General features: G+C 40.3%; 1 protein-coding gene across 1 annotated transcript; it reads left to right on the top strand.

Moving 5' to 3' along the window:
- The first annotated feature begins 15,445 nt into the window (after window positions 1-15,445).
- On the top strand, window positions 15,446-19,763 carry LOC149285248 (chymotrypsin-like elastase family member 1). Its single transcript, XM_089495605.1, has 8 exons — window positions 15,446-15,485; window positions 15,801-15,892; window positions 16,483-16,583; window positions 17,384-17,509; window positions 17,946-18,082; window positions 18,616-18,761; window positions 19,520-19,669; window positions 19,755-19,763. Exons 1-8 carry the CDS (start codon window positions 15,446-15,448, stop codon window positions 19,761-19,763), a joined length of 801 nt encoding a protein of 266 aa, XP_089351731.1.
- Window positions 19,764-20,290: the final 527 nt, after the last annotated feature.

The raw sequence follows: 20,290 nt of genomic DNA, 5'->3' as shown, positions 1-20,290 counted from the left end.
AGGGGTTCCGGATCGCCCCAATGTAGGGGGATCAACGCCTTGGCAGCAGTCACCAGATGACGCGCCACAGAAGATTTGTACCATGCATATGAGAAGGTCATATGTTGTAGCAAGAAAAACTCAGGCGTCAAGGGTATAGGCTTATCAGTAAAGTTCAGAATGCGTGAGTGTATGGCTGTCCAGTAGGGGACTATTCGTGGGCAGGACCACCACAAATGGATCAAAGAGTCTGGTGAGGTACCACATCGCCAGCATGCGTCTGCAACTGAGGGGTCGTAGCACGCAACCACCGCTCGGGTTCGATACCACAAGGCCAGCAATTTATAGGCCATTTCTTTATCCCTGTTGCTTATAGAACAACGGTGTGTCAAGATACAGATCTTTCTCCATTGTGCTCCCGTAAAGGATAACTGTAAAGAAGTCTCCCACCTACCCATGAAAACCGGGGCAACAGTGTGTAGGATGGATAACAGCAGCCCGTATAGTAAAGACACACCATGGGGCAGGAGCGTAGAAGAAACGCATATGGCCTCAAAAGTCGTAAGGTCCCGCAGGATATGGTGCCGCCTATGGAATGAGCGGAAGAAGGCAGAGAGTTGAGCATAACAGAACCTGTCAAGGAAAGTGGCCTGTCTCCCCTCTAACAAGGTCACCCTTCGACATTGCAACAGGAAAGAGGTCGACACCCTGCCCTGGGGTAAAATCGGGATTATCACGAACCGGGGTGAGCGGTGAAGGCACCATGGATAAGGTTGTGGTCCGTAATAAAGAATGCCAAACCCTAAGCGTAGCATATATGAAAGGCCCACCCGTTTGTTATGTTTGTCTCAGTCAGCAGTCTAAAGGTATGTCCTTCTTGGTTCTGTGTTTAGATTCAGTGTTTAGTTTCTGCGTTTTAGTAATTCAGTAGGCAGGGTTTAGCGCTAGGACCCACCGAATAATGGAGTACTTTGGTTTAGTGGTGGGCTAGGCATACTGTGGCCATAAGATGTGACTAAATATCCAATTATTATCATATAGTCCAAGGCTAGTCTTGTATTTATGTGTTAGTCTTTTATGTGCCTTTGACTTCTTTTCCCTGAATCATCTGAGGATTTTGGTTCCTCTCTCCTCTCCCTATGTCCCAGTTTAAGATTTCCTATCCTTGCTTAAAGGAGAAACATCTGAGGATCTCGGCTCCTCACTCCATCCCCTGTATTCCTTTTCTTGTTTCCCTGTCCTCTGTTGTGTCCTGTACCATGTAAGTCTTGTCTGGCTATGTTTCTTGCTCGGTCTCCCTGTTCCTTCCTCTGTCCCCCTTGCTTTCTATGTTTCTGTTGTTACTCTTCTTAGCTTCCCTGTCCCCAGCCTGCAGCATCCTGCATACTTCTCTGTAGAGCTATGTCTCATGCCTGCTCCAGGGTGTCACCAAGTTTTGTTTTGAACTGGACAACATCCGTTGATATGTCAGGGCCCTGGTTGTGGTCGCGCAACCCCTGGTACTCAACACCTGGGAGTGTGCAGTGCCCTGCACCAGGCCCTGTCCGACAATATCTCCTGAACACAATCTTTGGGCTTTCTGGGTCATTACAGTCGACCGTATAGACCCAGTCCCTGACAGTGAGAAACTGGACTATAAGTGTAGACTAGGGGTCAACTTCAGGGCAAAGAATGTCTGCTTAATATTACTGAAAACCCACCCATGTCATACATATTAGTAGTAAGTGTACAGCCTGTATAATATTGTAAATTAGCTGTCCCCTCAAAATAACTCAACTTGGAGACTTGGAGATCATCTACTAATAGGAGAAGAGAACACACGGTTAGTTGAGACGAATTTGAAAAACTACTTTAAAGAAAATAACACAGAAGGTATTTCAAAGGAAACCCTGTGGAACGCACATAAGGCTACCCTCAGAGGTTATTTCATACAAAGAGCATCCTTCCTAAAAAAGAAAGCTAGATCTTCTTTAATATCCCTTGAAAGGGAACTATATAACTTACAACAGGCAAACAAATTTGGTCCTTCAGAGTCGTTGTCTAAAATAATAAAAGACACAAAGGAAAAAATTTAAATCAAAAGACTAGAACACACAGCTAGAATGATTAGGCAATTAAAAATCACATACTACTCAAAAGGTAACAAAGCCTCGTCTCTTCTAGCTTCCAAGCTTAAAAATATGTCGACACAAACTCGTATAGCATACCTAAATAATGAAAATGGCACAAAAATCACACACCCCTCTAAGATAGGTCAAAAATTTGCTACTTACTATAAAGGCCTTTATAATCTGAAAGATGATCCTCATACTTTTAAACCATCTATTGCAGACATACAAGGTTTCTTAGAAACAATAACTCATAAAAAAGTGAAGCAAAAGGATATATCCACCTTGACTGACCCAATATCAGAGGAGGAAGTAGGAACAGCTATTAAAAGTTTTCCATCTGGAAAAGCACCTGGCCCAGATGGGTTCACTATGCTTTACCACAAGACACATGCACCCCTACTAACAACACATATGACATCCATGTTCAACGAATACAAATTAAAAGGGCAGATGTCACAAGAATCTCTGACGGCAAAAATTATCACTATTCCCAAGCCAGGAAAAACACCAGACACATGTGCCAATTTCAGGCCCATTTCATTAATAAATAATGACTCGAAAATTTACGCCAAAGTAATAGCAAAAAGACTATCTAATAACGACCAGGTGGGATTTATGAAAGATAGACAACCATCTGACAATACAAGAAAATTTATTTTGTTTGATAGGGTGCACTGGAAATATTTAGAATAGGTCTTAATTTACAAAGGTTTCCCCATAGAATTTATTAAAATGGTAATGGCCCTCTATAGTCACCCTGCTGCAGTCGTCTCCACCTCAAGTACAATCTCCACACCTTTCCATTTATCAAATGGTACTAGACAGGGATGCCCATTTTCACCTATCTTGTTCATACTAGCCTTAGAACCATTGGCAGATAAAATAAGAGAAGCCGATAACATACATGGTGTCAGATTAGGTGACAATACCTACAAGCTAGGTCTATATGCTGACGATATAATGCTGTCTTTAACCCGCCCTGAAGAATCTCTAGATGCACTTTTTTCAATATTGCATGATTTCGGAAATATATCATATCATAAATTAAACATCACAAAGACACAAGCTCTTCCATATTATATACCTTCTGACACATTGAATTCACTTAAACAAAAGTACAGTTTTATCTGGTAAACTAAGGACATATCATTTCTGGGGATACAGTTAACTAAAAATTTGTCTAATCTTTATGAATATAATTTTAAAAAGATTTGGCCTTTGCTAAGAGAAGAACTCCAGTCATGGGGAAAATATGAGCTGTCCTGGCTAGGCAGAGTTGCCGCCCTTAAAATGTCTTTGTTTCCAAAACTCCTATATATAATCCGCACAGTTCCAATAATACTTCCCTCAACATTCTTTAAAATGATAAAAACAGATATCAGAAGATATATATGGAGAAAATCTTTCCCAAGAATAAAACTGGAAGTTCTACAGAGAAACAAGATACATAGTGGATTAGGCATCCCTGATTTCCATAAATATTATTTAGCCACCAACGCAGCCACCAATATAAAATTTTATATTCACTCTGACAAGCCAAAGTGGATATACATAGAAAAATTTATATTAGGCTCACTTTCCCCATTAGATGCCTTATGGTACAACCTTGACAATAAAATAAACCAGGCGAAATGGCCTCCACCTCTTAGAACAGCAACTTACTCTTGGAATGCTTTATGTAACACGCTCCGGCTCAAAAGAGGCTTTAGAGCCACCCCACTTACAGCTATAGCCCCGATTAAAACACCTGGAAATATTGACACAGATACATGGAACTCTTATGGATTTCATTATGTAAATGATCTTTTCTTGGGCAACACTATTAAGGCATTTGACACTCTACAGGCAGAATACAATTTACCAGAAACAATGCGGATTCAATATGACATAATACTAAATTTTATTAGAAGTTCCATTGATTGCCCTGCAGAAGACATGAAGGACTGGTCAACACCCCTCACAAACCTAGAGAACATCTGCTTAAATCATCCCAATAAAGCACACATGATCACCAAGTGCTATAGTTACTTCTCATCTAGTCTTTCTAATAAACATTCTCATATGATTAGTTGGGAAAAAGAACTAGGTTTTGAAATGGATCTGTCAGAATGGTTTAGGATTAGAAATGGTTCACAAGGGGTCACTCAGTGTGCTTCGCATTGGGAAAACCATCTTAAGATATTTTATAGATGGTATTTATATCCTTCTAAACTCAATGTTATGAAATCATCTCAGTGCCCACTTTGTTGGAGAGGCTGTGGAGCAGTAGGACATATGGAACATATATGGTGGTCCTGTACCAAACTGACCCCCTTCTGGTCACATATTCTCACAATGGTCAAATTAATAACAACTTCTATTAACTCTCTGACCCCAAAGATGGTTTTATTCAAAGTGATTCCCAATGTTATTCCCAAGTACAGAGAATTATCCTTTCCCATTTATTCATTGCTGTCACTTATATTCTCCCTAGATACTGGGGTAAACAAACTGTCCCAAATACACAAGAATTGTTGACACTTTATAAAGAAAATAAATCTCTAGAACTCAGTGTACGTCATTTGACGATAGAATACCCTACATTAAAGTACCATTGGGATGAATTTGATAGGAAGTGTCAGAAGGTAGGGGAACGGAGCACAGCGCAGTGAGACGCTAAACACAGGTGATGCCAAAGTGGTGCAAGCAGGTATTGATTTCACAAAAGACAGGCATATACCGGAAGCGAAGTCTTAACACAAGCCGTAGTCAGGGAGTACAGAAATACACGAGAGTCCTTTTAAACGTAGCCGAGTTCCAGGGTAATAGATAAGCACCGAGTCCAGTAAACAAGCCGAGGTCAAAAATAGCCGGGAAACTTACGTAGTCCAGTAAACAAGCCGAGGTCAAATTAGCCAGGAAATCCACAAACAAGATAAGGGTAAGGAAGGGTAAGATTCAGGTAATCAGCATACAGGAATGGAGCACCGCTTAGTTAACAAGCCAGCACTGACTGAACAGTGCTGGGGGTTTATATAGCCCTGCCAGATCCTGACTCCTCCCCTCTAATTATCCACCATCAGTGTAGAGCTGTCAATCCTCCCTATTCCCCGCCCTCTGCTTACCTCCTGCACTAGCTTCAATGGAACTGGGAAGTTAGACACGCCCCCCCGCCATGGACAACGTGTTCGTGGCCATCTTCCGCGAGATGCCTCTCAATCGAGGCCGGGGATGCGGCCCACGCCGCGACCGCGTGGTTCTCGTACGGCGTCTTGGCTGTCCGGACATGGAGGCAGTTCGTGGTGGGACCCTGCACGGCCGCCGAGGTAGGTTGGATGCCTGACAGGAAGCTTCGTAACAAATTTAGGTCAGAATGGGACTCTATTCTATGGGAAAAAAGAGAAGTGTATTGTGTCATTTTCTAAGTTCAACTGTGATATATTAAGATTGTACCTTGTGATTGTACATCTCATTATACTCTCATGTGGATGTACTACAGTATATATGAAAAATTTACATTAACTATTGTAAGTAGCTGAACCCCTCCCTTTTTTTCTCTTTTTCTGTATTCCTATCTTAAAAGTTATACTTATCTGTTATATTAAAAACCTTTCAATAAAAATTAATTGAAAAAAAAAAAAAATAACTCAACACACAGCCATTAATGTTTAAACCTTGGCAACAAAAGTGAGTACACCCCTAAGTGAAAAGGTCCAAATTGGGCCCAATTAGCCATTTCCCCTCCCCGGTGTCATGTGACTTGTTAGTCTACAAGGTCTCAGGTGTGAATGGGGAGCAGGTGTGTTAAATTTGGTGTTATCGCTCTCACACTCTCTCATACTGGTCACTGGAAGTTCTACATGGCACCTCATGGCAAAGAACTCTCTGAGGATCTGAAAAAAAGAATTGTTGCTCTACATAAAGATGGCCTAGGCTATAAGAAGATTGCTAAGACCCTGAAACTAAGCTGCAGCACGGTAGGCAAGACCATACAGCGGTTTTAAAGGCAGAGCCAGCCTTAAGTGTTCTGGCACCCTGTGTGGACTACTCCTCTGGGGCCCCCCCCCCAAAAAAAAGAAAGGAAAAAAATCTTGTAACAAACAACTAGCTTTCATTAAAGATAGTTTATGTGTAAGTGGAAACAAGTACAGTAATTTATAACTGGAAACAATGCAAACAATAATATACATTAAATACAAGGAAAAACAGCTAATCTGCTGTAACAAAAACATTTCTTTAATTATTGAAAAATTTGGACCCCAGAAAGCATTTCCTTGGGCCCTGCTCCAAGCTCCCTAGCATGCAATCACTCCCTCCGCTACCACAGCAAAAAAAAAATTGCCACACTGACTGCAGATTAGGGGAAGACTGTGATAGTCAGTGCAGTCTTCCCTCCTTCTCACCCTGACCATGACTTTGAGAGGTCCTCTTCCCTGCAATCATTCCCAGTCCCTTTGTCCCTCATTCACTAAGTCATACTATAGATCAAACACATATAAACAGCACTTGCATGTATAGATCACATACAAACCCTATATTTGCAGGTATGCATAAATGATGTATGGAAACATAGCATATCAGGTATAGATCAACAGAATCAACACAAGAACCAAGCTTTGCAGGTATAGATCAATTGAAAATCACATGTTAACTCAGCGTTGAAGGTATAGATCAAATCACAGAATCAGACATACAAACCCTCTATTTGTAGGTATACAATAATAATGTATGGAAACAGAGAGTACCAGATACAGATCAACAGAATAACACACACCCAGCTTTGCAGGTATAAATCAAATGGAATTCACATATAAACTCAGCATTAAAGGTATAGATAACCCCCTAACTTACAGGCATAGATCATAGGTTGCACATCCCAAAGCCAGCCCTGGTGTCCACATTGCCCCCCCTTCTCACTGCCTTCCCCCCTTTCTCACTATGTACCCCCTTCCCCACTTCTCAATATGTACCCCCTCTCCCCTTTCTCACTATCTATCTCCTCTCCCCCTTTCTCACTGCCTTCCCCCTCTGACCCTTCTCACTATCTACCACCTCTGCCCCTTCTCACTGCCTTCCTCCCCGCCCCTTCTCACTGCCTGCCCCCCCTTCTGCCCCTTCTCACTCCGAGGTGCTATGCAGCTCTCAAATGTCCACTTAGGCAGATCAAAGATTGCTCTGTAGTAGCTCTTCAGCAACACCTAGTGGAGAGCAGCAGAATATGATGTTATATTGCAGCACTGTCCACTAATGGTCAGGACAGAACCCTTTACCATTTATGGAACATACCATATTGATTATGGTATGTCCCATAAATACACCTCTGAATATAATATGAAGAATATGCTCTTAATTAGGTTTTGGAATGTTGAGTATTTTACCAATGCTACGTTAGGTATATAAATCAAATATATACTAACTCAGATGTTAAAGTGCTTTATTTAGATAACATATCAGCACAGAGCACGACAAATGTAGCCTAGATTTATGGTCTACACTTGCCCGGATAACTAAAGACTCAGCAACTACAATTGGTTTTAAAAATCCACAGCCAAATTATTTACCAAAAGTCTTGGTACTTGTAAAACATAGGTGTGTAAAATTGTTAATGACTACCCAAACCTAACACAGGTAAAACATACACACCAAATCCCTTCTAAGCTTGCTAAAATATCCAGCTACCGTGCCAGACACCAATTTTGGGAAGGACATGCCCAGATGCCTAACCCTGACCTGAGGTTCCAGGCTCCATGCCCTGCAAGTAACCTCCCAATTGTTTATTATCACCAATAACCTTGCCACAGCATTAACGCCTTAGATAACTGGCAAGCTTACGCCCACAACCATGACAAAAAGCATTAACACTACTATGAGCTCAATACGAACAAGGAGAGACAGGGTGGAAAACAAAATGGCTCCTGTGTGTGAGTATGGATGTGTAATTGTGTGTGGCAATGAATGTGTACTTTTGTGTGTGTGAGCATGGATGTGTATTTGTGTGTGAGCATGGATGTGTACTTTTGTGTGTGTGTGTGTGAGCATGGCTGTGTACTTTTTTGTGTGTGAGCATGGCTGTGTACTGATTAGGTGTTTGGCAGCTCAAAGTTTCATCACAGTGCTACTGAATCTGATGGGGTTATATAAATAAATGTAATTTAATCTCACTATGAATTATAAAAGGCCATGCCCCAAATAAAGAGATGGCCTGCATAATGCATAGTTTAGTCTTCACGATGCCTTTAATGAAATCCTGCAGCTTTAACTAGGGGTAATATTCAGGAATTCACTGGAAAGAACAGTGTTATTAGCAAAAATCAGTATGGTTTTATGAAACATAGGTCATCTCAAACTAATTTAATTGCATTCTACGAACAATTAAGTAGAAGTGTAGATCAGGGTGTTGCAGTGGCTGTAATCATGGCGTTTGACACGATTCCACACAATAGGTTAGTATTCAAACTGAAATAAATTGGTCTAGATGCAGATTCTTGTTCTTGGGTTGAACACTGGCTTAGTGATAGAGTACAGAGAGTTGTTATAAATGGTAAATCTTGAAGCTGGACAAAAGTGGTAAGTGGTGTTCCCCAGGGTTCCATGCCCCCGCCTATCCCTTCCCGCTTTGCATATATGGGTTTGTAAGCTGTGTGTGTATGGGCCAGTGTGTGTAAGAGCAGTATAGGTATTTGTTAGCTGGTGTGTAAGGGCAGTGTATGTGTATATATGTGTGTAAGGGCAGTCTATATGTGTGTATAAGGGCAGTGTATGTGTATATGTGTGTGTGTAAGGGCAGTTAGCGTTAGTCTTTTTTAATAAAAAAAAATATCTGCTGCTGTGGACTACTCTTCCAATGATGCTCAGCCAGCATTAGGGTGGACACCTGGTTGGCTGAGAATCATGGGAATTTTAGTTCACAGCTAGCATCTGCAGCTATACAGTTGCTGCACTTCCCATGACGCTCAGCCAGCATCATGGAAGTAGTATGTCTAGCTGAGCCTCATGGGAATTCAATCTGATGGTTATTTTTAATATGCATGACTGTGCTGACAAAAATGAAGCGTGTTTTAAGTGGCGATGCAAGTGCGACATTGTAAAGTGCAACTGCTTGTATTGCTGGGTTCCGTGAGAGTGATTTCACATGGGAGCAGAGCCGGCCTTAGGTGTTCTGGCACCCTGTGCGGACTACTCCTCTGGCGCCCCCTTCATCCCAAAAAAAGAATGTAAAAAAATATTGTAACAAAACTCCCCTTTCTCACTATCTATCCCCTCTCCCCCTTTCTCACTATCTACCACCTCTGCCCCTTCTCACTGCCTTTCCCCCTCTGCCCTTTCTCACTGCCTTCCACCCTCTGCCCCTCCTATCTAGAAAAAAATGTAACAAAAAACAAAGATAACTCCAGCTCACCATTTAGATGTTTTGCAGAGACGCTTCAAATTGCAGGGAGCACGGGATAAAAGGCCGAGCCATATCCTCGGTTAATCCAAATGACAGTTTAGATAGAAGATCCAGCTCCACAAATAAGGGTTACAAATTCAAAATTTAATTAGACCAGTTAAAACATGATAGACAAAAAAAGAGAAAAAAAGAGAGATGAGCTCAAGTGATTGAGAAAAAATACGCCAACGCCTTTCAAACCTTACGGTTCTTAATCATGGATTAAGAACCGTAAGGTTTGAAACGCGTTGGTGTATTTTTTCTCAATCACTTGAGCTCATCTCTCTTTTTTTCTCTTTTTTGTCTATCATGTTTTAACTGGTCTAATTAAATTTTGAATTTTTAACCCTTATTTGTGGAGCTGGATCTTCTATCTAAACCCTCCTAACTATCTACCATCTCTGCCCCTTCTGACTGCCTTTCCTCCCTCTGCCCCTTCTATCTACCACCTCTGCCCCTTCTCACTATCTACCACCTCTGCCCTTTCTCACTGCCTTCCCCTCCCCCCCTCTGCACCTTCTCACTATCTACCCCCTCGCCATACTTCTCATTATCCTTACTTACCTTGTTGAGTTCTGCGGTTCTGCGTCAGTCTTCCCACTCTTCCGCTGAGCACAAGAATATGACATATTTCAGTGCTCAGCATGAAACGCCGGCACCGCGACGGAGTCACAGAGAGTGAGGGGCACCGAGCGGTTGCTGAAAACTTCACGAGCGACCGCTCGGCGACCCTGCCCGGGACTTAAATTAAAACATTGGTTTTTGTTTTGTTGTTTTAACTTTATTTAACATCCTCCATGTTAAATAAAGTTTTAAAAAAAAAACAAACAAAAAAAAACGATGTTTTAATTTAAGTCCCGGGCAGGCGCCCCTGTTACCATGGCGCACAGGTCGCACACCCCTAAGGCCGGCCCTGCATGGGAGGTATGGGGTTCTGTTCAGGGATCAATTTTATTTAACATATTTATAAGTGGCCTTGCAATAGGCGTTGAAAGTCATGGTTCCGTGTTTGCAGATGACTCTAAACTCTGTAAAGTAATACAATGTGAGCAGGATATTACTTTGCTGCAGAGAGATTTAGATAGACTGGGAGACTGGGCATACAAATGGCAGGGAAAATGTAATGTAGATAAATGCAATGTTATGAACTTCGGGGTAAGGAATGCACAAGCAACCTACACCCTAAATGGTAGTAAATTAGGGATAACAACAAATGAGAAGGATTTGGGAATTGTTATAGACAACAAACTAGGAAACAATGTGCAATGTCAGTCAGCAGTTGCTAAGGCCAGTAAGGTATTGTCATGTATAAAAAGGGGCATCAATTTGCGGGATAAAAATATAATTTTGCCTCTTTATAAAGCAATGGTTTCAAAACCACACCTTGAATATGCTGTGCAATTGTGGGCACCTATTGTAATGAAGGATATTATAGCACTGGAAAAGGTGCAGAGGCGGGCTACAAAATTTATAAAAGTAATGGAACACTTTAGTTATGAAGAAAGGTTAATTAATTTAAATCTGTTTAGAAAAACGGCACCTCAGGGGGATATGATAGCATTATTTAAATATATTCGGGGCCAATACAAACCATTGTGTGGAAATCTATTTATAAACCGGACTATGCATAGGACACGTGGGCACACATTTAGACTGGAATAAAGGAGATTTAGTCTAAGGCAAAGGAAAGGTTTTTTTTTACAGTTAGGACAACAAGAATGTGGAATTCTCTGCCTGCAGAGGTAGTTTGTAGGTTAGTCTGTACAGACGCTTAAACAGCAACTGGATGAATACTTGGAAAAACATAATATTCAGGGATATAATTTTTAAATTATGGGGAAACAGCTTCTTGATCCAAGCAGATAATTTTTCTCCCTAGTTTGTGTAAAATGGAAAGAGCCACAACTGGGTGTTTTTGCCTTCTTTTGGATCAACAGCAAGAAATAAACAGATATGGGAAAGGCTGAACTTGGTGGATGCATGTCTTTTTCAGCCTATCTAACTATGTAACTATGAATCGTTCAGCACCTCAATGTCCTTAATATCCACCTACCAACTAACACCTTACTGAATACACCCCTGGGAATAGTAGCAGAGTAGATTTGCATTTGGTGTTCATTGCATAAAATAAAGCAAAAACAACCCATGTTTCACCCACATGCATGTGGAAACTGCAAGGCATAGATCATTTGTAGAAATTGTGAGAAGGGAGGGGGCTAGATTGTGAGAAGGGAGGGAGGGGGTAGATTGTGAGAAGGGAGGGGGGTAGATTGTGAGAAGGGAGGGAGGGGGGTAGATTGTGAGAAGGGAGGGAGGGGGGTAGATTGTGAGGAAGAGGGTTGTAAGAATATTGAAATAAAGAATGAGATTGAGTGAGATAATAAATGAATTCGTTTGTGGATGAATTGTGTGAATGAGGGAGAGTATGAATTAATGTGTATATGAATTGTGTGAATGAGGGAGAGTATGAATTAATGTGTTATGAATTGTCTGAATGAGGGAGAGTATGAATTAATGTGTGGATGAATTGTCTGAATAAAAGAGTATGAATTAATGTGTGGATGCATTGTCTGAATGAGAGAGAGAATGAATTAATGTGTGGATGAATTGTCTGAATGAGAGAGAGAATGAATTAATGTGTGGATGAATTGTCTGAATGAGGGAGAGAATAAACGATTATGTGAATTAATTATGTGAATAAAAGTGTCAATTGGTTAGTGACTGTAAAAGGGTTTGTGTGTATCATAGATCTATAATTGATTTGTGGAAAGGCAAATATGGCACAAGCAGGGTAAGGTGGCACAGGCAAGGTGTTTATGGGACGGGCTCTTTGGAGACAAAGTTGACTCATGCTGTGCTGTTTGGGGACAAAGATGGCAAGTCTTGTGTGTGTTATCTGGTTGCTGGTCATGTTCTCTGTGGGCAGTGTGGACGCCAGGGCTGGCTTTGGGGTGTGCAACCTGTGATCTGTGCCTGTAATTTATGGGGTTTTATCTATACCTTTAATGCTGAGTTTTTATGCAAATTCCAATTTATCTATACCTGCAAAGCTGGATTTGTGTGTTATTCTGTAGATCCATATCTAATATGCTATGTTTCCATACATTATTTTTCTATACCTGCAAGTACAGGGTTTTTATGTCTTATTTAGTTGATCAATATCTGAAGTGCTGTTTCCATGTGTTTATGTGATCTATACCCTCAGTGCCGAGTTTACATGTGATTTCCAGTTGATCTATACCTGCAATGCTGGGCTTGTGTGTTCTGCTGATCTATACCTGCAATGCTATGATTCCATACATTATTATTCTGATTCTATGCCTTCAGTGCTGAGTTCACATGTGATTTTCAATTGATCTATACATGCAAAGCTGGGTTTGTGTTTTAATGTGTTGGTCTATCCCTGCTATGCTATGTTTCCATCTCTTATTCAGTCGATCTATACATGCAAGTGCTGGTTCCAAGGAAATGCTTGCATAGGATCCAATTTTATCAATATAAAATAAATTGGCAGCAGGGTCTAATAATTATATATATTGACAGTTCAGGCTAATATTAATATATATCGGCAGCAGGGTCTAACATTAAAGAAACTGAGCAATTCAGCTGTTATTTTGAAATCATATCTCAATCATAGTCTTTACTTCAAAGAGATAAGTACATATTATTTAGTTAAAAATGCACGTCTAACATATATATATATATATATATGCGTGTAACCAAAGAAAAATGGGCACTCACAGTATCAGGAACCGGGTCCATACAGACGACTGTAAAGACCCAGAGCACCCAAAAATTGTGTGCAGGAGTTACGGTGCAGTAGCAGAGTTGGACAGGGCCTGGTGCAGGGCGACAGCACTCTCCCGGTGCGCAGCTAGGGTTTTGCAGCCACCTACCAGCGCCCTGACATAGCAGCGGATGATGACAGAACTTGGAGATATCTTGCATGCACCCTGGAGCAGACATGAGACATAGCACAGGAATCATGTGCAGGATGCTGCAGGCTGAGAGTGGGGAAGATAAGCAGAGTACAGGAGAAACATAGCAAGCAAGGGTGACAGAGCAAGGAGCATAACCAGACAAGATATACATAATACAGGGCACAACAGGGAACAAGACAAGGAATACTCAAGATCCGACATGAACAGGACAAGACACCCATCTACCGGGGTTACAAGACAGGACACCCCTCTACCGGGGTTACAAGACAGGACACCCCTCTACCGGGGTTACAAGACAGGATACCCCTCTCCCGGGGTTACAAGACAGGATACCCCTCTGCAGACTGAGACAAACAGAACACACGTGTGGGGCGCACCTTATAAAGGAAACAGAGCTGAAGCAAAGAGCAAGACTGGAATCAAGGAATCAGAGGTTCAGGACAGAACATACAGAAATCCAGAACTGGACCACAGCAAGACAGGGAAACAAAAGACATGCAGCTCCGCAGCCTGGGTTGAGCGTGACACACGGGTCTTTGTAGTAAAGTGTGTTTAACACCAATATATTTTAATCAGCACGGCCAACGTTTCAGACCACGTTTCAGACCAAGTGGTCCGAAACAAGCGTTTGTGAGGTCAGATGAGAAAGCCTGGCTCACAATTTCTGTTCTACTTCATTCCAAAGGTGTTCGATGGGGTTGAAGTCAGGGCTCTGTGTGGGACAGTGAAGCTCTTCCACAAACTTTACAGTTGGTACAATGCAGTCAGGTAGGTAACGTTCTGCAAAACCCAGATTAACCCATCGGCTGTCAAAGAGAGAAGAGCGATTCATCACTCCACTGCTCCAGAATCCAGTGGCGGCGTGCTTTACACCACTCGACCTGACCCTTGCCATTGTACTTGGTTAGGCTTGCCTGCAGCTGCTAGGCCATGAAAACCCACTCCATGAAACTCCCGCCGCACTGTTTGTGTGCTGATATTAATGCCAGTGGAAGTTTGGAACTTTTCAGCTATGAAATCAGAATCAGGAGAGTTGACGACTATTCCACACCATGTGCGTTAGCGCTCTGTGACTTAACGTGGTCTTCCATGTGCTGCTATTGTTGTCAGTCAAATGATATTTTTTATGGTTATGGAGTGTCCCGCTGCCTGAGACATTCTATTGTGTACAACAGGCATTATGATAAAGAGGGGGTGAACTAAGGTCGGTGCACAGCAGCGCCCAGCAGAGGTCACATAGCACACGCTATATGACCCCATGGTAGCAGTGGCAGCAGCAGTGCATCAGCAAACACATATAGTGCAAGCTGCCGTGAAGAAAGGGCTCCGAACAAGGGGCAGGGAGGGTGAGAGCTTTGTAAGCTCAAGTAATGATGGGAGAGAGAAAGACTGTGTATGTGTATATGTTACTGTATGGTATTAGAGGGGGTGAATGTGTATGATCTTAGAATGAATATGTTAGACATGTATGTGAGCGTATAAATGGCTAATATGTAGCTACCTGAAAACATATTTTGCCAAAATTATTTTTTCAAAACAAAGAATAAAACAAACTTGGTAGGAGTTCTTTACACGTAATCCATACTTTTTTAAAATCTGTATAGGTAATATTACTGATTCTCAGCCTCGCCCCAAAAGGTTAATGATCTATATATTTTGCTCAAAATAAGATAACCCAGAGTGTATTTTTAACAATACTGTTGGGTATTAGCAAAGAAACTGGAAGGAAAAGAAAGATACATATTGATAAGACAACATCTCACCATCTCTTAAATATTCTTTAAATAGCTACATTATATTTCAATATGCTGTACGTCCTTGAAGAAAATATAATTAATGCTGTTTTACAGAAAATGTTTGTATGACAAACTTTGGCACCTGTTAAGATTCTAACACCTGCAATTATTCTCACTACTCTTGTTATGATATGTGCAAGATATTGGTCCTTCATCTAATATATATAAAGAAATGCAGTCGCCAGAACTTTTACCAGCACCTGCCTGAAGATGTTGAGGCTCCTCGTACTAGCTGCTCTCGTCCTTTGTGGTAAGATACATTTTCTAGTAGCTGTTGGAAGATATATACACCCTATTTTCATTTACGACACCAACACACTAAATCTCTCTGCGGACATATTCTTTCATCATAACTCCAAGTTTTAAGATCTTACATTTTGCCCTTATAACAACACTGCCCTTTCTGAATACTGCCTTGAAAGACTTCTTTACTCTTCCACTCTACATTGATCATTGAACTTACTAATGTAGTCAATTTAGAGGAAATTAAGCTTGCTGAGAAATAATTATATATACCAGTATATATTTTTATTTTATTCGGTTTTTTTTCTATTCAATCCTTCAGGACAATGTTCTGATGATACCCAGTATTTGGAGGATAGCAATGCTCGTGTAGTTGGGGGAACCAATGCTGCCAAGAATGCATGGCCATGGCAGGTAAGCTCTGATCTTATTAAAACCCAGTAAAGAGAAATCAGTAGTATTACAACACAAAATCACACATTGCAGGTCCAACTACACCTACAGGATAAGCTTGGATAACATTAGGAAAGTCACAAGTCATCATAAGCCCAGATGTCACTCTCTTTAGAATTAAAAGGAGACAGGAAAGCTCTTTTAGAGCCTGTATGAAACCAAAGCGAAAGTTTCTTTGAAATGCTTACAGATATGGAAGCTGGAGTTGTAATGTGATTCCATATCTGTAACATATTTTTGTTGTAAGAAGAACCATGCCTGTCAAAGGCAAGTGGGGAATCTGATATGGTTGTAGGGGAAGAGAAGATGTGCTGAAATACAGAGGTGAAGCAATGGAGGGGATGAGTGATCCTATTCATTACCTCACAGGCAACAGTATCATAACCACTTTTCTTACAAAGTTTGCTTTGGAAATAAATATATAGCTTATGTGAATCAGACAATTGGAATCACTTACACAAAAAAAGAACTATTCCCTTTTATATAAATATTTAAGCCTAAATTATTTTGCATGTGTTGCTTCTAACAGTTATGCCATTTTTCCTGCCCAGGTAACTCTCCAGTATCAGTCTGGAAGCAGCTGGTATCACACTTGTGGTGGTACTTTGATCCGATCTAACCGTGTCCTAACTGCTGCTCACTGTGTAGACAGGTAACAGTTTCTGAAAGTATTCCAGAATGAACAAGTTTATCCCTGTCGGGTCCTTATTCAAACAGACATACATACAAAACAATTCTGCCCTACTTATCTGCCAGGTGGCTGTCTCCACTATTTCCATGTGGCTTTAGCTGACCAGTTTTTAACAGTTCAATGGGCCTATGCCTAATATCAGGCAATTATAAAAAAAAACCAAATACGGTTATTCATTGGGTACTTATTACAAATGCAAAGAAATGCCAATACATGTCAAATGTCAATAGATGCAAAAACAAAAAGGGTGACCACAATTAATTTTTAGAATTCAAAACTTGGTTTTGGTTAAAGGGACATATAATTGAAGAACACATGCGCTCATTGTGACCTCACAATGTACTTGCTTACTTGCATGCATACATAGATATGCATATGAATTCAAACAAACATAAATACATAGTCATAAATAAACACACAATTTAATATATATATATATTACTATATATATTAATATATATATGCATAAGGGCTATAAATAGAATTTATATGTTAGAGCTTCTTGATCCAAGGAGAAATCTGATTGCCTTTTGGAGTCAAGAAGGAATTTTCCCCCCTGATTTAGGTTTTTTTTTTACCTTTTTTTGGATCAAGAGTAGGAAGATTAGGTAGAAGCGATTTAGGTCTTTTTTCAACCTTTTGTACTATGTTCTGTAACTATGTAACAGTAAAAGCCAGTAAAAGGTGAAAAATTATCTTTTGTCAGTTCTGTCCTTGTGCGCGCAACGTACATACTTTTTGTACCTCCATCTTTGTAACAGAGTCATGAACTTCCGTGTGGTTTTGGGAGAACACAACATTAGCCAGAATGATGGTACTGAGCAATTTATCTCTGTGTCAAGGATTGTAAAACACGCCAGCTGGAACTCCAATAATGTGGCGAATGGGTAAGATACTACAATACACAAGATGTGAGAACCCTTCTTCCAAATAGAAGTTTACCGGTACTTTAACAGAGTGACCAAAGCAAATTCAAATAAAACTGAAACATAATATTTATTAGTTGTCATGACACTTGTCAGGATATTTTGGTCATGCCAACATATATGAATTAAGTTATGATGGGAAATCGAGCATACACGCCAATCATTGGTGCATTTAAATATTATTTAGCAGATTAGGATAAATGTAGAATCAACATATCTGGAAACTCTCTATTATATATACAAAATATATATAAATATGACAAAAAAAACAATACGATAACACTCAAAATAAGTGATGATCCCACATATTGACAAGGTGTTACCTTACTATAACGTAAGTAAATAATGATATGCAAACTTCTTGCACTTTTCTAAATTCTTCTCTCTTTGTAAACAGTTATGATATTGCCATCCTGTACTTGGCCTCCAGTGCTGTCCTGAACAGCTATGTGAAGGTGGCTGCACTGCCCAGTGATGGAGCCGTCCTGGCCCACAATTACAACTGCATTGTTACTGGATGGGGCAGAACTAGCAGTAAGTTATTTACGACAGAATGAATTTCATAAAGAACATCATAAAACAAAATGTAGGGCAATAATCAGTAGTTTTCAACCGATATATAGGTAATGCAATGATTTTTAACAGACAATACATACAATACCTTTTGTATATCAGTACATAGCACACCCAAATGTATGTCATAATAATCTCACTTAATCCAAATTAGTCTATTCACTGAACAATGGGTGCATGCGAGTTGGCAGAATATGTGGGTTTGTAGCAGCAAAAAATTATTATTTTATTGTTCATTGTGATTTGTTATGTGAGCTGCAGAGGAGGACATGCAAGTTGTATGCTCTTGCCTGCAACTCCCACAAGTTAAAGTTGCATATACTCATAGATATGTGTATTCCTATTACTGAAAATATGAGTTTCTGTGAAAGTGCCTGCATGCAACCGAAGTTAAGTGTAAACAGTCGAGTTAACTTCACTGACCACTCAGTTTCTTAGTGTATAGACCCATAGGCAGTACCAAGTACAATACTGACATTTTTTTCCACTGACAGCCAATGGGTCCCTCCCCTCCATCCTGCAGCAGGCCCCTCTGCCCGTCGTAGCTCACTCTACCTGCTCCAGCAGCTCCTACTGGGGAAGTACAGTCAAGTCCACCATGGTCTGCGCTGGTGGTGATGGAGTTCGTTCTTCATGCAATGTAAAATATTTTATCTTATACTTTTGTGCTAATATCTGGAATTGTGTGAACATGTACATATTAGGATAGTGATCATACCTGGGAAATTCACACGGTAGGCTACCAAGAGCGCCCTCTTTCTTTTCTTGAGGAGTGGCTCTGTGCAGGAGGTGCGATTGGCATTAGGTGGGAAGGAAGTGGGCAGGGAGTAGGCAGGAAATGGGCAGGGGTGGGCTTGGTCAATTGATTCTCTGCCCAGAGCTAGAATAAACTGGCCTGGAGACCTGGGGCAGCAGGTTCCCAGGTATGTAGGTGACAGCAAATTAAATGTTATAAGGATGCATCTGCAATACATACTGATTTTAAATTTGTACTCCCAGTGATAGGTTTACATCGTAGTCAGAGGCTATTTACAACTTCTATTAAAAATATTAAATAAAGGCCTTTCTGGTGGCAATGGGTGACATATGGCTAAAACGTAGTCCATACAAATGGACTGGTTTTTAAATCGGATGCCACTATTTCGTATCATTAAGAAATAATAATATCAGACACATTAACAAGATATTGATTAAAATTGTAGTTATGTCATTTCAAACAGATTCTCATATAATTTATATTTTGTGCCCAAGATTTCATTTACTTCTCTACATATTTCAAGATGGGAGTTATTCAAGTATTAAACCTGCGTTTCCACAAAACTGCAGGCTACTAAAATTATTTACATATTATTTATTTTCTGTAGTAACTCAAATTTCCTACTTAATGTCTTATTACAGGGAGATTCTGGTGGACCCCTTAACTGCGCTGTCAACGGTGTTTACCAGGTGCATGGAATCACTAGTTTTGGTTCTTCCCTTGGATGCAACACCTACCTCAAACCATCTGTCTTCACCAGAGTTTCTGCCTACATCTCATGGATCAATGCTGTAAGTTAGAAACAACATGTTTACTATAAATCAACTGAGATACATAAAATTATTATTTAATTCTGACATTTTGTTTCACTTTCAGAATGTCTAAACACGGCTAATCCAAAAAAACTACCGCTGAGCACATCTGAAGACATCTAACGTGTTTCAGTAATGATCTAACAATTGGAATTCTGTTTTCATAAACCTAATTCTAATAAAGATACAATTCACAAAGAACTAATTTTGGAATGGAAGCATTTATTGAAAGTTTCTGTTTTGTTCTACTAATGTATAGGAATGCAGCTATATCAGTATGTAAATTGGATCCTAGAACTTAAATTGAGTCTGTCACTCTGCAAATTCCTACATTTCACAGTTTAGCTTGCTAAAAAATCTATGTCATTGCGTTTACAAGAAGCAATATAATATTTATCGACAATCCACCAACTGGAGAGTAGACTTCTGCATTTGTCTTCGTACGACCTTTGAAAATGAAAATGTGGGCCATCTCCAATGAAACTGACAAAACGAACTGCAAAACTTCTCAAAATTAATCATGAATTGTCCATTCGTCGCCACGTGTAGCCGCCCCGCCATTGCAAGCCTTTTTGTCTCTCTCTTTGATGAAGGAGGAGG

The sequence above is a fragment of the Sceloporus occidentalis genome, unplaced genomic scaffold (assembly GCF_023333645.1).
Source record: "Sceloporus occidentalis isolate IW3139 unplaced genomic scaffold, rSceOcc1.0.p SCAF_82, whole genome shotgun sequence".
Taxonomy (NCBI): Eukaryota; Metazoa; Chordata; class Lepidosauria; order Squamata; family Phrynosomatidae; genus Sceloporus; species Sceloporus occidentalis.
Note: the sequence above shows the minus strand (reverse complement) of the source record. Positions and strands in the feature narration are given on the sequence as shown.